The sequence below is a fragment of the Corvus cornix genome, chromosome 3, assembly GCF_000738735.6.
Source record: "Corvus cornix cornix isolate S_Up_H32 chromosome 3, ASM73873v5, whole genome shotgun sequence".
NCBI lineage: Eukaryota > Metazoa > Chordata > Aves > Passeriformes > Corvidae > Corvus > Corvus cornix.
Window position 1 is genome coordinate 35,445,184 of NC_047056.1, and position 17,103 is coordinate 35,462,286.

The 17,103-nt window shown below is 41.3% G+C and overlaps 1 protein-coding gene and 1 long non-coding RNA gene across 9 annotated transcripts in view; one reads left to right on the plus strand and one right to left on the minus strand.

The window, feature by feature from the left end:
* LOC104684379 overlaps positions 1 to 8,624 on the minus strand; it is a 32,178-nt gene extending 23,554 nt beyond the window's left edge. For both annotated transcript variants that reach the window (XR_002043760.3, XR_005604064.1), the window contains exons 1-2: positions 8,547 to 8,624; positions 3,350 to 3,504 (exon numbers count right to left, since the gene is read on the minus strand). This is a non-coding gene — a long non-coding RNA (uncharacterized LOC104684379). The remainder of the gene's footprint in view (positions 1 to 3,349; positions 3,505 to 8,546) is intronic.
* VIT (vitrin) overlaps positions 1 to 17,103 on the plus strand; it is a 52,076-nt gene that overhangs the window by 10,371 nt on the left and 24,602 nt on the right. For 6 of the 7 annotated variants that reach the window (XM_010391716.4, XM_010391718.4, XM_010391717.4 and 3 more), the window contains exons 2-7: positions 3,741 to 3,810; positions 5,540 to 5,605; positions 6,578 to 6,734; positions 8,621 to 8,754; positions 12,891 to 12,968; positions 16,173 to 16,253. In XM_010391716.4, coding sequence (XP_010390018.2) covers positions 3,780 to 3,810; positions 5,540 to 5,605; positions 6,578 to 6,734; positions 8,621 to 8,754; positions 12,891 to 12,968; positions 16,173 to 16,253 — 547 coding nt within the window. In that variant the 5' untranslated portion in view covers positions 3,741 to 3,779. The remainder of the gene's footprint in view (positions 1 to 3,740; positions 3,811 to 5,539; positions 5,606 to 6,577; positions 6,735 to 8,620; positions 8,755 to 12,890; positions 12,969 to 16,172; positions 16,254 to 17,103) is intronic. The other variant, XM_010391719.4, reaches the window with a different exon arrangement.

Consider the following 17,103-nt stretch of genomic DNA (forward strand, 5'->3'; position numbering starts at 1 on the left):
AGGAGAACAATAACACACACTACTATGGTACAAAGAGAGTATACAAATTAATTTCTGTGGCACAGGAGATTACAGGAGATAAACTGCTTACTCCTGCAGAGGCAAAGCACATGGCCCTAGCAAAGAATTTCAGCTTGCACGTGGAACGGACAGCAGTGCCTGACACCAAAAACCAAGGACTTAAAAATCTACACTTCCTCCAGAAAATGTTACAGTTTGCCATACTGTGACAGTTTATGTGCATTTAAACCATCTGTTTGTTTGTAGTATGTAGCAACTCTCTGAGATCTTTATAAAAGTCAAGTTGCTAATAAAAGGTCAGTATAAAAATCTTACTTTATACACAGAAAGAATGGTTTGCTAACTCTGTTTCTCCACTAACATTCAAGCTTTTTCAAGTGTTTGTGCTCAGGAAGAAGTAATCAACAAAATAGTCTTTCAAATAGACCTTTGATTTTAAAAGGTAAAATATCAGCAGCATTAGGAAACTCTGAAGGAGATGCTTCTTACTACATTTGTACTTAGCTGGGATTGAAGCACATGTTAATGTAATGCATATACTTAATAGCTTTCCTAGGCATAAGAGTCACTTCTGTAATGACAGTCTGAAAGATTCAGATGGGAAAATATGCTCTGATAAACAGAGATCCAGCACACAGTTTAGGAGATTTAACAGTGAATAGTCACTACTTCCCAGTTCTGATTGGGACTGTAAATACTGCCTTAATAGAAATCTGATTAGGAGAAATCTCAGCAAAACTCACGCTCCAGACTAATCCAAAGTAGAAACTTTTCCGTTTGTTTTAATGGGATCTATTCATTTTGTAAAGGAACAAAGGAAGTACAGGTTTGTATTCAATAGCAAAGTATCATTCTTGATCTACAGATAAAACATCCCCAAACCTTTCAGTGGACCTACACAGACTAAAAAGTCTGTTGTAATTATGGGTTGGAGCCCTGCTTTCCCGTTCCTTCCCAGAGAAAAAAAAAAAAAAAACAACACTGCTTTATTGCAAGCTGTTGATCCCTTTACCAGCCTGAAGAAGCAGATGCCATGCTAGTGCACACTATAGGAGATCTCACATAGCTTAAATCAGGTGTCACCCTAGGCCCCAAATACAATGAATGCACACAGACTTCCCACAACAGAAAGCCTGGAGCTTCTATGCCTGATGCTTAATAGTCAGAAGTGTAAATCCTCCTGTGCATTTCCCCATGTGACAGACCAAGGTCTAAAGGCCAGGACCACCCCTTGGAGTACTGTCACCAGAGCTGTGTCACAGGATGTCTGTGCATTTCTCCTGATGTGCCACTGCCAAATGTAGAAATTAATATAGTGGCAAAAATAAGTTTCTTTACTATTATAATTTATTTCCATGAAGATACTAGTATAAACTGCACCAGAAAAGGTACTGAGTCCACAGTAAGTGCTTTTCTGTTTAGCTAAACTGTTGAGTAAATCTAACAGCCTTGTCTAAATCCTTCCGGTGTCTTCCTTATTGATAAAGATCTGTTATTGCAGGCTGAGGGTTCTGCTGAACTCTGCTGAACCCCTGACAGGCTTTACATATTAAATCCTTTTAGATTTATTGGCTTCTTTCTGCAGTAAATTAATAATAATTTAGGAACAAAAGCCCACTTTCTGTTGCCATGAAGAGCAGTGCCCACCAGCAGACTAGGTAGAGATGCTGGTGCAATGCAATTGCAGGCAAGCCTAGGGTACTGCCACCCAAGAAGACCTGGATGGCTCCAGGAGTGGCTGGCCATGCCCTGGGGACAGCAGGGCTGGGGGGCAGCAGGGCCTTCAGAAGGCAGTGGGAAGTCTTGTGCAGCACTGGTGATACAGGTGGTTACACATTTTGTAAGACAAGAAAAGTTAGGCAGTATTGGACTCTCTCCGCAGAACACACAGCAGCCCACCCATGAAGCCAGATTTTACACGAATGCTTTACCATCTCAGACCTCTTCTACTCTAATTAAACTGGTGAAGAAAATATCTCAGCACCAAGTCAAATACTGTCGGGACAAATTCACACAAATCTCTTTGACTTTAAATAAAGGTGCCGCTGCTGAATTTATTCACTGCAAATTTTGGGAATGCTCATATTAAGATGCCTTTTGCAAAGTCTAAGCCAGTGTCAGTATAATCTTTAATGGTGCATGGTAGTTCTGCAAATGAATTGCAACTCTTATTCTGCCTCTTCTTTTTCAGCGATTGACCTAAAGTGAAAATCCTTTGAAGGAGAGCAATTGTTTGATACCTCTGTTGTGTTAATGGGTTGAAACATAAAAGAGAGGAGAAAAGCATCTAAGTTTCGCTGAGCACTCTTCTACATCTTGTTGCTACTTCTTTTAACAGCTTCACAGTGGAAATACACTGCAGTAAATGCTTAAAATGGATTTTTGTTCCAAAAGATGGGCAACGCTTTTTAATAGAACCTATCCATGACAGCAGAATATCACCACATAACTGCTCTTGCTGCTATGGCTTGTACAGCCTGGGGTCACCCCCACTGCACTGCCCATCATTTTTCAGAAAGACACAGTCACCATGCTGAGCCACTTTCCATAGCCCCTGGATTCAGTTCAATGGCTTCTGAGAAACCTCTGCTGCTTTCAGCTTTAGCAGCCTAACAGGAAAACTTTTTCAGGGAGATCACCAAGGAAAGACATTGTGCTATTAGGAAGTGACACTGTTAGTATGTCCTGGTATTTGAAATTCTCCAACTGTGGCACAGAAACAAAAATCAGAGGTGCATCTGCTCTATGTGAAAAGAGTTATAAATTATATAGACATATTACTGGCTAAACACAGTTTAGGTTAGCCTACTATTTTAGTCATCCTCATAGCATGTGGCTTGCTTGAAAAAGAAGAGCAATTAAAGTAAAAATATGGAAACATCTTATAGGAAGACAGAATGCAGATTTTCTTTCTCTCCTGTATCTGCCTTCTTAGTCTAACTTTCTGGGGTGACCTACTGATTAATTATGAGTGCCCAACACAGGATTCCTTCAACCATCATGAAATAACAACAAAAGCAGCAGGTGATGCCAAAGAGGAGCTGAGAGGGGTTATCTCCACAAAGTTTAAATTCTTGTAGCCTGGCCAAGAGCTTCAGGGATGGCAGGGGTCATGGATGCAGACCCAGAAAAAAATGTTTTCCAGATGTTCCAACAGAATCCTCTTAATCTCAGGTTCTCACGTACGTACATACACATACACATCCTCAGAAAAGGAAAGAAACCAGTAATTTGGCTCACAAAAGATGGAACAATTGCAAAATACTGTATGCAACATCTGTCAGGAGTAAAAGGATTTATTTATGATCCCCATATGATATGAGATTACCTGGTGTGGTTTGATGTGCAGAAAATACAATTAGGTGATTATTTCTCAGAAGAGCAGTGAACAGATTTGAATAGATGTCAGAGCATGTCCGTGCCCATCATGCCCTCTCCTGATGCTGGCTTCTGAAGTAAGTATGTGAATGAATTCTTGGTTTCCTGGAGCAAAAGACAAATTTTGGAGACAGGTGAAAAATTAGTCCATGGGAGTGTGACAGCCCAAACACCATCTCCTCTGGGGATATCAGCTCTTCTACAAAGGGTGATAAGAGGATGCAGCATGTGAGGACTGTGAAAGGTTGAAGAAGAGTGCACAGTCCCTCTTTCCCCACCGTTCCTGTCTCATCTGCAATACCTCCAAATGCAGCCTGATGTACTCTTCTTTTCCTTTTCAGTGCTTCCTAGCAACGCTTCCAGATTTTGCTTTACTCACCATGAAGGCCACAGTCATTGCAACCTTCTTTGGTAAGTATAGTTGATGTGCTGCAATCAGTAGTTTATGGGTTTGTACTCTCCTGTCCGGGATGCCCAGTGGCTGCTGACTTATTCTCTTCCCTTTGGACTCCACAGCTGATGAAACTCTCAGTGGCACGTGTAAGCCTTGGCACAGATTTTCAGAAATGGGCTACACAAACTTCCTGACTTTGGCATAGAAAAAGTATTAATTACTTGCAGAGATCTCTAAGTACATGACCAGTTGCATGCAGTCCATATCAGGTGGGCCTGAAAAGTGTCTGTAATGTGAAGATTCCCTCTAAAGAAAAATCAAGTGTTTAAATTCTCCCTGTTCTTGCTCTTTCCATGAACAAGATGGTACCAAAAGGTTATAAATGTGTCTTATTTTCTTTCCCCTGGCAGTCGGGGTCTCACTTTTTGGGAGCATGTAGAAACTCCAGAACTTGCATTTCATCTTACATGAACACTCTGGTTGTGACATTCCCAGACAATATTCCCTCTAGCTGTTATCCTCAAGTCTGTCAGGACAGTTGTTCTTAGTTCAAATTCATAGCAATCTATGTAGTTTTTCTACATAAATTACCAGATTAATTTCTCCACATTATATTATGGTATAACATTCCAAGTAGTTGAGATATTGCATTTTATTTTCCACTCATGCATTCTTTTTTTTTTAACTACAATTTTGCCCTGGTTACACAACTGCACCACTGACAAAAGGCCCCAATACTGCATCTACGCACTGTCACTTCAGACAGTGTGAGACTGCTTTTACTTTTGAGCAAGTTCTAGGTGTGATAAACTCTATAAACTCTGCAATCAGTCTAGGGGGAGAAGAGCATAAAAGAAATTAATTCTGTTGCATATTCTATTAAGATTAGCTTAAGAAATGACAAAAGGATCATCTTAGATCACATCATAGAGAGTTTCAATTCACTTTGAAAGCTCAGAGAAGGGAAAGGTGAATAGGAAAGTCAATATATTTGTAATGAAGTTATCAATTATCCATAATACAGTGCTTATAAAATAAGCCCAGAGGATAAGGAGGTTCTGTATGTCATCACTTAGCAAGCGAACATAACAAGTAAGCTACATGCATTTATAGGGATGTATCTTTTAATGTAACAGCATATGTCTCTTTTACTACTACACTTTTCAAATCATTATCCTGCTTACTGAAGAAAATGAGTGCCCTTGCTGTGACAGGATACTGGGACATGCCACCCTAGAAGCTCATACGGTCTGTAATGCTGCCCAGTATCCCACACCTGCTGCCCCAGCGAGTGAAACATTGCAACACAAAATTACAGGGTAACTTTCCCAAAGGGCTGTTAAGAAGAATCTTTCACTCCCGAGCTTCCCGGCTGCTTTATGCACAGAGCACATTGTTTCATTAACATTCCTATCACACCAATTACAAAGAGTTCCCACTGCTTGCGGAAATACTTTTGTGGTTTTCTGGACCACATGGACTCCATGGCATCTTTAGACAGTGAGTTCCACAGATGAATATGTGAACTGAACTGATCTTTAATCCCCTTAAAAGAACTTCCCCACAGTAGATGCCATCATGACTGCAAAGTTAACCACCAAGTAGAAAACTAGATGTGGCTGAAAAAACTCCTATTTCAGGTTTTCAACCTGTTGATTCAAATTTGAGAAATCTCATGCACAGGAGGTTGTGGCAGCTGATGTTGATAGTCCTCCTTTTTCCTGATACTATCTTTGTTTTTTCTAGGTGTGTTTCTTACATGTACATACACAGCCAAGGAAGCCACAAAGAAGACAAAAAAGGCTAAGCTATGTAAGTGGTCTCAGTAGAATTTTTTGCTGTTTTACAGCAGACATGTAATAATGCATAAGAAAGGTGCAAAGTGAGATTATATTCTGGTAACTCTTCACAATTGTTTGGAGTGAATGGCATATTTTAGCTAAAAGATTCTTTTATTGAAAACAAATCACTAAGTAAAGTGTGCATCACTTAACATATATAAAAGGAAAATTTTGTAATTCACTATTAAAATGTATCTTCATAGGTCATTAGGTACCACACAAGAATCAAAGCTAGCACTAATGTTTTCACAGAGAGAGAGAGAGAGAGAAATACATTAAATGAACCAGCTTTAACACGAAGCTTATGTAGCTGATTAGTGTGAGACAAGTGGTGCATGTCTGTGCACTAGGATGTTTAAATTTCAGCTATACTACTGCAGGACCATTCTGTCTGCAGATTATTTTGCTCATGTAGCTGACAAACAAGCCTGCTGCGAGGTTGTAAATGCACACTTAAACCCCTTGTTCAAAGTAAATTGTACCCAGCAAAAAGTTTTAAAAATTAAGGGCAAGATAATGGGCTGTGACTGCAGCCTGACATTATAGATGGCACAGAGCTACATGAGCACAGCGGGAGGCTTGGGAAGCATCCCTACCCCCTCCTTCCCACGTGTTAACCACAGGCTGGGTGACTACACTTCTTTCTCTCTCCAGCAAAGTGTCATAACAGATATTTCCTTCAGAGAAGCAAACAATTCTGAAGGTCAGAAATATCCACAGGCTTCCTTATTCCATCCTTAGTTACTGCCACATCCCTTGGTACAGCAGTTATTATGTGTTATGTTGCAGATGCAGAAGACACAGATGTCTTGTATCCCAAAACTATTGAAATGAAGGCTTAAGAGGAGGGCATCCCTGTCACTCAGTTACTCACTGTTTCATGGCAAGATCACTCAGCTATGAAAACATTCAATCTGACTTTATCAAGATTTTGCATTCACAGATGTACCCCAGATTGATTGTGATGTCAAGGCGGGGAAGATAATCAATCCAGAATTCATTGCAAAATGCCCTCCTGGATGTCAAGATGTAAAATACCGTGTTTATGGCACAGACATTTATGCTTCTTTTTCCAGTGTCTGTAATGCTGCAATTCACAGGTGAGTGAGTTGAAATGAGCGAGGCACTCAGACAAAACTGTCATCTCGGTGTAGGGTGCTTTCGACTTTTCAAATTCTTTACTTCCTTGTAGGTTTGATTGCAGGCTGCTGTAGAAAACCTGAGAGAAAGACCATGTGTGATGGAATGGATCTATTCTTAAAAAGTGCTGTCAATCCTGTATTCCTATAGAAATTAGTTGTGTTTGAAGAAGTGTCTCACCTTTGGAGAAATGGCTTGAGATTTCCAGATCTCTCATTCATGCATAACAAATTACTATTGTACTATTATTATTCAAGTGGAAGAAGAGATGGAGCTGCTACTACTAATAAATCTTCAGAAAAAATAGGTATATCACCAGTGATGAATACATATAACTCTCATACTTCTGGGATTGGTTTGTTTCTCTGGGTTTGAATTTAACTGTCCTTGACATCAAAGACTGAGTAATGTGCTCTCCTGCCACATAAAAGGACACTGCAGGAGGAAGTGAGTAACATAAATTTTGTAGCACAAGTTTTTCAGAGTTTTATTAGCCATGCAAAAATGTGCATAAAATTCTAATGGAGGATAACTGCACTATCAAAACACACCGCACTCGGAGGCGGGATGCAGAGGCAGGATGTATTCAGCTGAAAATGCAGCAAGAAGTTATAAAGCCTGATTGACAGCTTGACTTAGTTCGGAGTTATTGGAGCTACTGCTGTGCTTCCAGTTCTGTGAAATACCTGGCATCTCGGGTAAAGTGGGGTGGATAGTTAAGGCTTTGGGACTTCACCCCTTGCCTCTGCACTGCTCAGCACTTAGGTTGAGGTGCCTGTGTGTGCACAGGGCTGCCACCTCCTGGCAGCTGTGCCCGCTCAGCCCTCGCTGGGGAGATGACTGCCAGGTGACCGGCTTTCCGACGGCAAACTCCTCCGTCAGATACTAGCGCACACTGGAAATTGTCTTGGCATTCAGAATTAGTCCCAAAGGGACGTTAAAAAATACTGGTAGCAACTGCAATCTCCCTGTAGCCTGGCTGGCTGTATTGTTACAGTGAGGGTTTCAGTTTTTCTCATTTGCCAGCTGGTTTTGGCCTTGTTAACTCAAGTGTTGCAGTTCCACAGACAGGGAATTTCTTCTCCAGACATTTATTTTAACAGCAGCTTCTCGCAATTATCAGAGAAAACTACACCTCTAACATGCTCTTCAACCCTGTTTGTTGCCCAGTACTTATTTTCCTGCCTGGTCATTACTGCCAGCCCTACAACTCCCCTACAGTCACGGTTGCTTCCAGGTTGACCTGCTATTCTAGTGACGCCAGAGCAGGTTGCATACACTGAAGATTTTCCATTTGTCTTGAGGTACATGTTACAGCACGTGGTAAGCACCACTTGACGTGCACCACACCTGGAGTCTGCCAGGTCTTCTACAGCTTCCAGCAATATTGTGTCCAGTTTACTCCAGGCTGAGGTCAGGAACAGCCTTGGGTTTTTGCAGAAAACACATACTGAAACTCAAAGAAAACACATTCTGTCACATGGCTGGCCTGAAACCTCCTCTGAGTACCTCTGCCTGTATCTTCAGTCATTCAATCAAGCTTGCAGGAATTTTAACGAAGGCAGTGGCTTTTTCTTGTGTGCAACTAGGTCAAGCTTAAACAGCAGACCAGTAGATCACTGGGAAGAGCAAAGAGATCCTGACAGCTCTTAGCAACAAACTGCTCTTCTCTGTGTGGGAAGAGCACAAATATTTCTTAGCAGCAGACTTAGTAGTAGCATCACAGCCCCACCACTACACCTGGTTTAAAGGTAAAAGGAAACACTTCATACCTCTTGCATTGTAGAAAAGTTTTGAAGTTTTTTGCGGAATTTCTGCCTTGAGACACTGTATTTCCTCCTTGCAGTGGTATCATTGACAACACAGGTGGGAAGATCCTTGTCCAGAAAGTCGCCGGGCACTCTGGTTACCGCGGGAGCTTCTCCAATGGTGTCCGGTCCCTGTCACTGCCACGCTGGAGGGAGTCCTTCCTCGTGTCAGGTACCATTCTGGGGTGGGGCACTGGAGCCACCTGCCCTCCCCACCTGGGAGGGTGCTGCTGGGCAGCAATGGGCAGAGGTGGAAGCAGCCTCTCATTTTACAGACCTTGTTAGTCACCACAGGCCCACCCTGCCTAGCTTTGGCAGGAATAGTGCATTTGAGACACTTCTTGTTCTGAGCTTTCCATATAACCTGCAAAGAGACATGCATCCTGCCAGCAGTGGGCTCAGCTCAGCCCAGTGCAGGTCTGAGCCCACTGCAGGAGCAAAGGCTGTTCCGGAATGAGTCTTGGAAGGCACCTTAACTCCAGCAATTGATGTATAAATTTTGCACCCTGGTAAGCAGTGCTGCTGAGGGACCTGAAAGGCCTTTTGGCCATTTGAAGCATCCTCAGCCTGCATCTGAGTTTGCATCTCCTGAAGTGGCTTCAGACATGTCAAACCCCATATAGCCCTACTGTATGTATGCTAACCCTGTATTAAGCAATTTGATTGATGCATCCCAAGTACGTCAGGAACTCTCTGTTAGCCAAACAGTTTTGATATCTAATCAGTGCAGGTAAATCCATCTTAATTTAATGCATTCCTTTTTCCTCCCCATAGTATATATGGTAACCCACTTCCATTTACCAACAAAATGCAGAGATTTAAAAAAATTTTTTTTGCAGATTAGATCCCCTTTACCCCAACTTCAGATTATCTTAAATCCACTTGCACTCATTCTGTGTGAAAGAGGGTTTGCTTGACCTTGCTTTACATTAAAATTCTAAATCTAACATTGGACCAGTTCTTGCTGGTCTGCACTTTTGGAGGTTTAAGATAGGTACAACCAATTGGTGTTAGTTAACTATATCATTCCTGGAAAAATCAACAGCTCAAGCAACTGAATATCTACTAAAAATAATGTGCTTTTCATGTGAAAATTTGTGGACAGCAAAGGAGGTCTCAGAAACTGACCAAAACAAACCGTCATCTTGATTTTGCACTTATGTATTTGAATGCACTTTTTAAAAGTAGTCTGCCATGGGTACACCATATTATGAGAAGGATTTACTTTGGATGAGTGGGAACTTCCTCGAGTAGCTGAATTTCTACTTGTACTTGTTGCAGTTTTTTTCTCCAACAAAAAGCACATTGTAATTCTGGTACATAAATGGGAAATAGGATTTTTTTTTTTTTTTTTTTACCTCAACAGCTGCTCAGTTGTTATCCCATAAAAGTGTAGAAATTCTTCCATGAAACGGTAGGGATTTTTGATTTATGATAATAAATCTTTATTCTTAAATAATGAGACACTAGGAAAGAAGGTACAAGAGACAGTTGAAGGAGTATATAAAAGGAGATGATGAGAAACCTGGGTATGTGCAGGCGTGATGAAATTTGTCCCCCATGCACTTAATTCTATGCACACTGAGTGCTCTCATTGATGACAGCAGAACTCTTAGTTTATAAACTCGCTCAAATGTATATTTAGTGTATCATATAACATATATATCATATTTTATATGTGAATAGGAAGAAAACTTTCACTATACCTACTGAAAATGTGAGAAATTTAGAATTTTAGAGAAATTTAGAAGACTAAAACCCAGGAAGGTTGTGCTACTTAGCAGCCTGAGGCTGAATGCATACAGATCTTCTTCTCAGAAAGAGAAGAGCTGGGGATGGATTTTTTGTGATTATGAGTCATAAAAAGCCAGAGTTGCATAAAACATTCCCCAATAAAAATATAAAATCACCTAAGGCATTAATTTCAGGACAGCTTTAGAGCTTTAGAACTGAGTTCCCTATTCTCCAGCTGAATTCTCTTTCAGCAGACCAGACCTGTATGCAACACGGCACCCTGGGAATGTGCCAACAGTTTATTCCTAGTTAGGATATTGTCACCGATGTTTAAATTGTGAATGAACATGCATACAAAAGAGCACAGAAGAGGAATCCTTGGGGGACCCAGGAAATAAAGTGGCATGATTTAGGGGCAGTGGAGAAGGAGGTCTGTCCTCTGGGATTAAAGCAGCCAGCACACCAGGAGGTATGCAAATACCTTGGTGTTCACTTTCAAGCACTGAGATGCCTCCGCACTCAGTTGAATGACTCCATTCAGTTTAGTGGGAGTTTTGCAGCTAGTGGGTTAAGAAAATAGTCCTGAACTTCTGGGTTTGCTAGTCACAGATAACTGAGTGGGTGAGCAACCACTACACTACAGCAGCCACCACGCTGTATTTCAATGGCCAAAGCTGGTGTTTTCAGCCCACATGAAAACACACTTTCAAGTATGTTAAGCAAACTCCAACCTTGATGTAGTTTTTTTCCAGTAGTGAAAAAGACATATTACCATTGCCCCAGAGAGCAGGGCCACATTCAGGTCAGGCCACAAGTCTACCTCTTGGTCACATATGGGATGCAAATTGCTGTTGATCAAAAAACCCAGAATCCAGCCTGCCCACCCTAGTAGGTGTATTTTCACAGAAGCAGGCTTCAGGTTTGCATTAGAAATCAGATTAGCACAGAAATATTCCAAATTAAAATCACATTATCAAGCTACTGCTGCATCCATGTATCAACTGCTCAATACTGACAACTCATCCACTGTTGGGGATAAAGGAAAGCATTTAGAAATCATCTGTGATCCTGTAACTTTTCTGTCTTTCTACTGAATTAGAAGATCTCCCTAGTCCTTCTTGGCTCCTGATCCCAGTTTTAGCTCAGGGGTTAGTAGATATAAAAACCTGCTGCCCTTCACTTACACCAGCTTCCATGAGAGAAGCCCAGAGGGCGAGAAGGAAGCTCTTTCCAGTTTGTCCATGCATGCTAACTTGCCAGCTCTGGTCCTTGGTGGATTGGTGTTGACATTAGTGGAGCTGCTCTCAGTTTTTATCACTGTAAATGAGAAATGGAATAACTTCTTACATCACTACTCCTTAGTAACTCTAAGCTCTTTATCTATGGTTTTGTAATGACAACTAGAATTTTAGAGAGGAGCAAAACAAAGGAGATAGAGACATGAAAAGGGACAAAAGACGGACTCTCCAGCTCCATGGACATCTCTGCTCATTAGAGTTCCTCTAGCATACACCTTTCTTTGTGTGCCATCATGGGGGAAACAGCCCCCAGTTCCCAGGAGTGGCTCAGTCTGTAGGAATTAACTCTGTTTAGTGCTGTTGGTCCCTGGATTAATCACACAGGATGACAACTGACATGTTTTCAGTGCCATACATACCTCCTTAAAGAATCCCCCAAGGGACTAGAGGAGAGGTCATCATGACTCAGGTTTTGCAGGAGGCAGAGGTAGGTCTCACCAGAGCTGGTCCAGATACATGACACAGCACAGCATCTCGCAGACACACTCACCAGGGTCCGGAAGACCTACATCCATCAACTCCTAGAGGCCAAAGCAGTCTTCCCTGCTGGGCTTCTCTGCAACACTTTTAATTCAGCGATGTATGTGAGTACAAAAACTGTCCCAAGAGATGGAATTGCATGGCCACATGTACCAACAGAGTTAGCATCTGCTCTGGCACTAAAAAGATTTGTGGTTTAAAGCTTAACTGGGAAACATACCTCATTGTTTCAAGTCAGGACTCTCATTTTAGATCTAAATATAGGTACCATATGTTCCCACACACAAGCACAGCCTTCTCTCACTGTTATTACTGCAAAAGACTGTTGCCAAAAACGGCATCTTGCAGAAGTGAGGTCAGAGAAGAATGCTGTGTGCGTGATGAAATGAATCCCACATCAAACATGCTTTCCAAGTCAACTGCATAGTCAGGCACTGGAGAAGGCTGCCTAGGGAAGCTGTGGGTTTAATCAGAAGTTATACAGATGTCCTTCAGGAATGGTCCCCCTGTGCTTAATATCATTTGAGAGCAAAAGAATGAACTAACTGACCTCTGCAAATCCTCCCCAGTACTGTGTTTTCATGCTTTCTAACTCTTTTTTTATGATGCTGGATTTAGGCACTGATATTTTTAGTGATATGGTTTTGAGATTCTGCCATCAGATGAAAGAAATCTTCATGAAAATAAGTTGGGCAGTAAAGAAGAGGGATCTAATTCTGAATGCCTATGTTAGATGAGATTTTTATCAAGAAGAGTATTTTGTGATGCCTTCTAATACTTTTTTTTTTTTTTGTAGAGGGCAAGCCAAGAAAAGGTGTGACATATCCAACAACTCTTGAATATTCTTCATCAAAAAGTACAACAGTTAAATCAGGCAAGTACTCATGACAGACTTTCCCTTACATCCATTCACAACTCTCTGTCGTAGCTTCTCAGTTGTATAATACAAAGATATAACTATTCAGAGGCAGATGTTCATGTACCCATTAGTACGTCATCCAAATCACTTATGGTATTTTTTTATCTTAAGCATATGGAAACCATCTCAGACAATTTCTATTTTTTGGTCACACCATGTTTTGCAGACTTCCGTTTCCCAACAGTTTCCCCCTTGCTTTAGATCAGTTACTGAATATGATGTTGTACCGGTTATATGAAAGCACTTGAGGTTATCTCGTTGGCTTCCTCCTAATGTTATTCATGTTATCTCTTGGGATATTCAGTGCTGAGAGTATAATATTAAATAGTAATATAATACAAATGACAGGGATGGTAATGCACAGCAGCTTAACTAAGAATGCCACAATAAAGAACTACTCTGGTAATCATTTTAGTCAGCATCCTACTCTATAAGACTCAGTTTAAATAATTTAGTTGTTTTCAGAGGTCTTTGATCAAGTTTCACGCTGGTGGGTAGTTGATATTCAAGTGCACATGGATTGCATTTTTGCTGAAATGACACTTGGTTTTGCTCCGTGTTACAGCTCTGTAACGTTCAGACTTTTCCCTGGGGGTGCAAACAAAAAGAAAATCAATGTCCCATACTACAGTGCACTTCCCTTACACAGTCCTTTTGCTGATTGCTGAGCCTGAGCCTTCCTGAGCATATCCACTGTGAGCTGTGGTATAAGGAAATGTGCTGTATCTTCTCCATGAACTCAAATGCCTGGCATTGGGTGCATTCATTCAAGGCCACAGAGAGGTTACTTGGAGACTACTCTTCTCCTGTACATTACTGTTGGGTCCTTCAAGAAAAGTACAGACCCCTTTCATCACAGAATCATAGAATCATTGAGGTCAGAAAAGGTCATTATGTACAATCCAGCACTGCCAAGTCCATCATAACCATGTCCTTAAGTGCCACATCTACATGTCTTTCAAATATTCCCAGGGATGGTAACACCATCACTTCCCTGGACAGCCTGTTCCAATGCTTGACAACACTTTCCATGAAGAAATTCTCCCTAATATCCAATCTAAACCTCCCTTGGAGCAATTTCCTTGGAGGCCATTTCCTCTTGACTGACCCCCACCTCACTACAAACTCTTTTCAGATACTTGTAGAGAGCCATTAAGTCCCCTCTGAGCCTTAGGGGTTTTCCCTAGGATAAAACACCTCAGTTCCTTCAGCTGCTCTTCCTAAGACGTGTGCTCCAACCCCTTCACCAGCTTCAGTGCCCTCTGTCTTTATATTTTCTCTTGAACAAAGGCAAATTTAAATCTCAAAGCTGTGGTTGTTCGGACTGAATATGCGTCGCTCAACTGTATGCCTTTAGTTTGTAATACCTTTGAATTTACAATCAAATAGGTACAGACTTCTGTATTTCTTGACTACATATGCAGAAATTACTTGACCCAAATATTATGCAGTGCTAGAAGGGAGGGCAATACCTTAGGAATCTTGACTTTTTCTGAGAAATGTTTACTAAAATCACAACTCATCATTCCCAAGTATAGCCACACTTAAAATATGAGCCCAAACATTTCACAGCAGACCAGAGACAATCAGAGCCAGGATTGAGCTCAGCAGGCTGTAAGCAATAATGTCTTCCACCAGTGCTAAAAGCCACATAATGTAAGAATCAGTGTAGAAATGGGGAGCATCATCAAGTCAGGGTTCTGTCACACAAACAAAATACCAGGAGCCTGTTCCTGCAGCAAACCAAAGACACAAGTCTTCATTTTGTTCTTGAATCAAATAATGTGAATGAAAATGCCAGGATCCTAACAACAAAGACATGCATTCATGCAGAGAAAGCCCAGGATTTTCAGAGGAGCAAGAAACTCTTATATCAAACCCAATGACACTGTCTGATTTTGCCCAGCCCTGTCCCACAGGTAGCAAAGATATCTGATGGTCACAATCTATCTTCCCCAAGCCCTACTTGGCCCTGTCAGGCCTCTTTAGATCTGCCACCTCAGCTCAGCCATCTCAGCTGTTCTCTGTTACAAACAGCTTGTCTTTAAGATAAAAATCTCTGTAATACACTGCCCGGGCCATCCTGTGAAAGAGAATTTCCTACTTACTTTTTAAAATAAAAAAACCCAACTTTTTTCTTCTAATTTAAATTACAGAGACCACACTGTTCACTTTGATACTTAAATCCATTATCTGTAGGAGGCAAAGGCCTTTGAGTCCTTTGAGTATTACATTCACTGCTGTCAGATTAACAAAAAAATCCTGCTTCATACCTGATCAGCTGTCAGAGATGCAATTTTAGTCCTCATCCCAGAGATGCCAGAGATTCATAGTGCCTGACATTTCTTTAAATGTTCCTGCTGGTTACAGTGCTTCTCAAATGCTGGGCACAGCAAGAAAAGCCTTCCCAAAATTGTAGGTCTCCACAGCTGCTCAAAACAATTAAAAGACGTTTAGTAAAAACAGTACAAATTTTTAGGAAAACATTGACACTGGAGTAAATTCTCAGTTCAATGCTGCCAAAAGAGGTAGAGAATAAAAAAAAAAAAAAAACAAAAAAAGGAAGATGAAAATCATCCAGTACTCAGCCAGATAAAAAAGCAGAAGCAGGTTTTTTTGTGAGGTAGCAGTAAATAATATAAGTAATAAGTATTCCAAGTATGTTGATATCTCTGGGTCTTAGAAATAAAAAAAGAACCAAAAAATCTCCCTTTTCCTTCTAAGCCAGTCTATGGCATTCAGGACTTGGCCCCATAATGATCTCAAAATGTCAGGCAAGAAAGAAATACATCTGAAAATGAATTAGTGACTGAAATATTGCACATTAGCTAGTATTTCCCAAACAGCGTACACACATCATGACCCTGGTTCTCAGAACATGCTACTACTCAGAGGAAAAAATACAGTGCACTAAATCTTATGAGCATTGGCTTACTAGTGGCAAACTCCATGCCTAAATTTGGCACAAAAGATAGGGGGTGACTACTCTCTAGTTGTCGCTTTTTCTCAGTAGGTGATAAAGCTCTGATTGGACTGACTGACCCACCTAATGGCATGTGATGGGATGCCTTCCTTTGGGGACTGACAATCTCTAAATGGGAGACTTGAAACTATTTTCTTACAGAGCTGCCTTTTCTAATGTGCTCAATTTTGCTTCAGAGCCTAAAAAGCCAGAGCAAGACCTAAAAGGTATGAAGAGTGCAGACACCGCTAACACATCAGAAAAAGCATTGGAACAAGGTAAGGGTTGGAGATCTTGATGCTCTTTACAGGATCCAACCCACCTAATCTGCCAGCAGGTGCTTACAGGAAGAATTTTGACACTGGTTACACAGACAGCTTTACCTCCCCCATCCAACCTCCTCCCCACAGCCCCTTTCCCACCAAACCAACCTGCAATGGTACTTGAAGGACTTCTGCCAATTCAGAGAAGAGGGCACCCACAGAGTTTAATCTCTGCTTGTGCTTTGGGTGAGTTCAGGTTTTGTGAACTTGAAAATCTTGCAATATGATTCTTGGCAATCTCGTATGCAGGGCACGTGCCCTGCAAACCCTTTGAAGATACTGTGAAAGAGATGGGTACCCTGCCCACAGGAGCACTGGGAAGAGCTACCCCTTGAGAGCCCTCATCTTGTGTTAAAGAATCCATGAGAAACCCAGCCAGCATGCACCAAGGCAACAGCTTTTCTGTGCTCTTACTATGCTGCTTCCTCAGGTTTTCTGCTAATACTGTTAGCTTCCAGCTTCCTTGCTCCTCACAGACTGGGGTATAAAGCTGGCCAACATGTCTGTTCCCTACTCCAGCAGCACAGGATCACAGGGGAAGACTCACTGTGCCCTCTGTTTTCTTTCTTTTAGCACAGTTTCATGGAGAGTGTACTGTTCAGCCCAAAAAGAGCCATTCATGCTGATTTTTTCAGTTGAGTTGTTATGCTTTTCTTCTGAGCCCTCTTTCAGCATTATTCCATTAAAAGTGTCTGAGATCTGAGTTTTTCACTGCCTAACATTAGGTGATAATTAATCCACCAGACAGTTTCACAATGGTGCCTTCCAAAAGGAGAACATCCAGAAATAGCAATAAAATACAAGC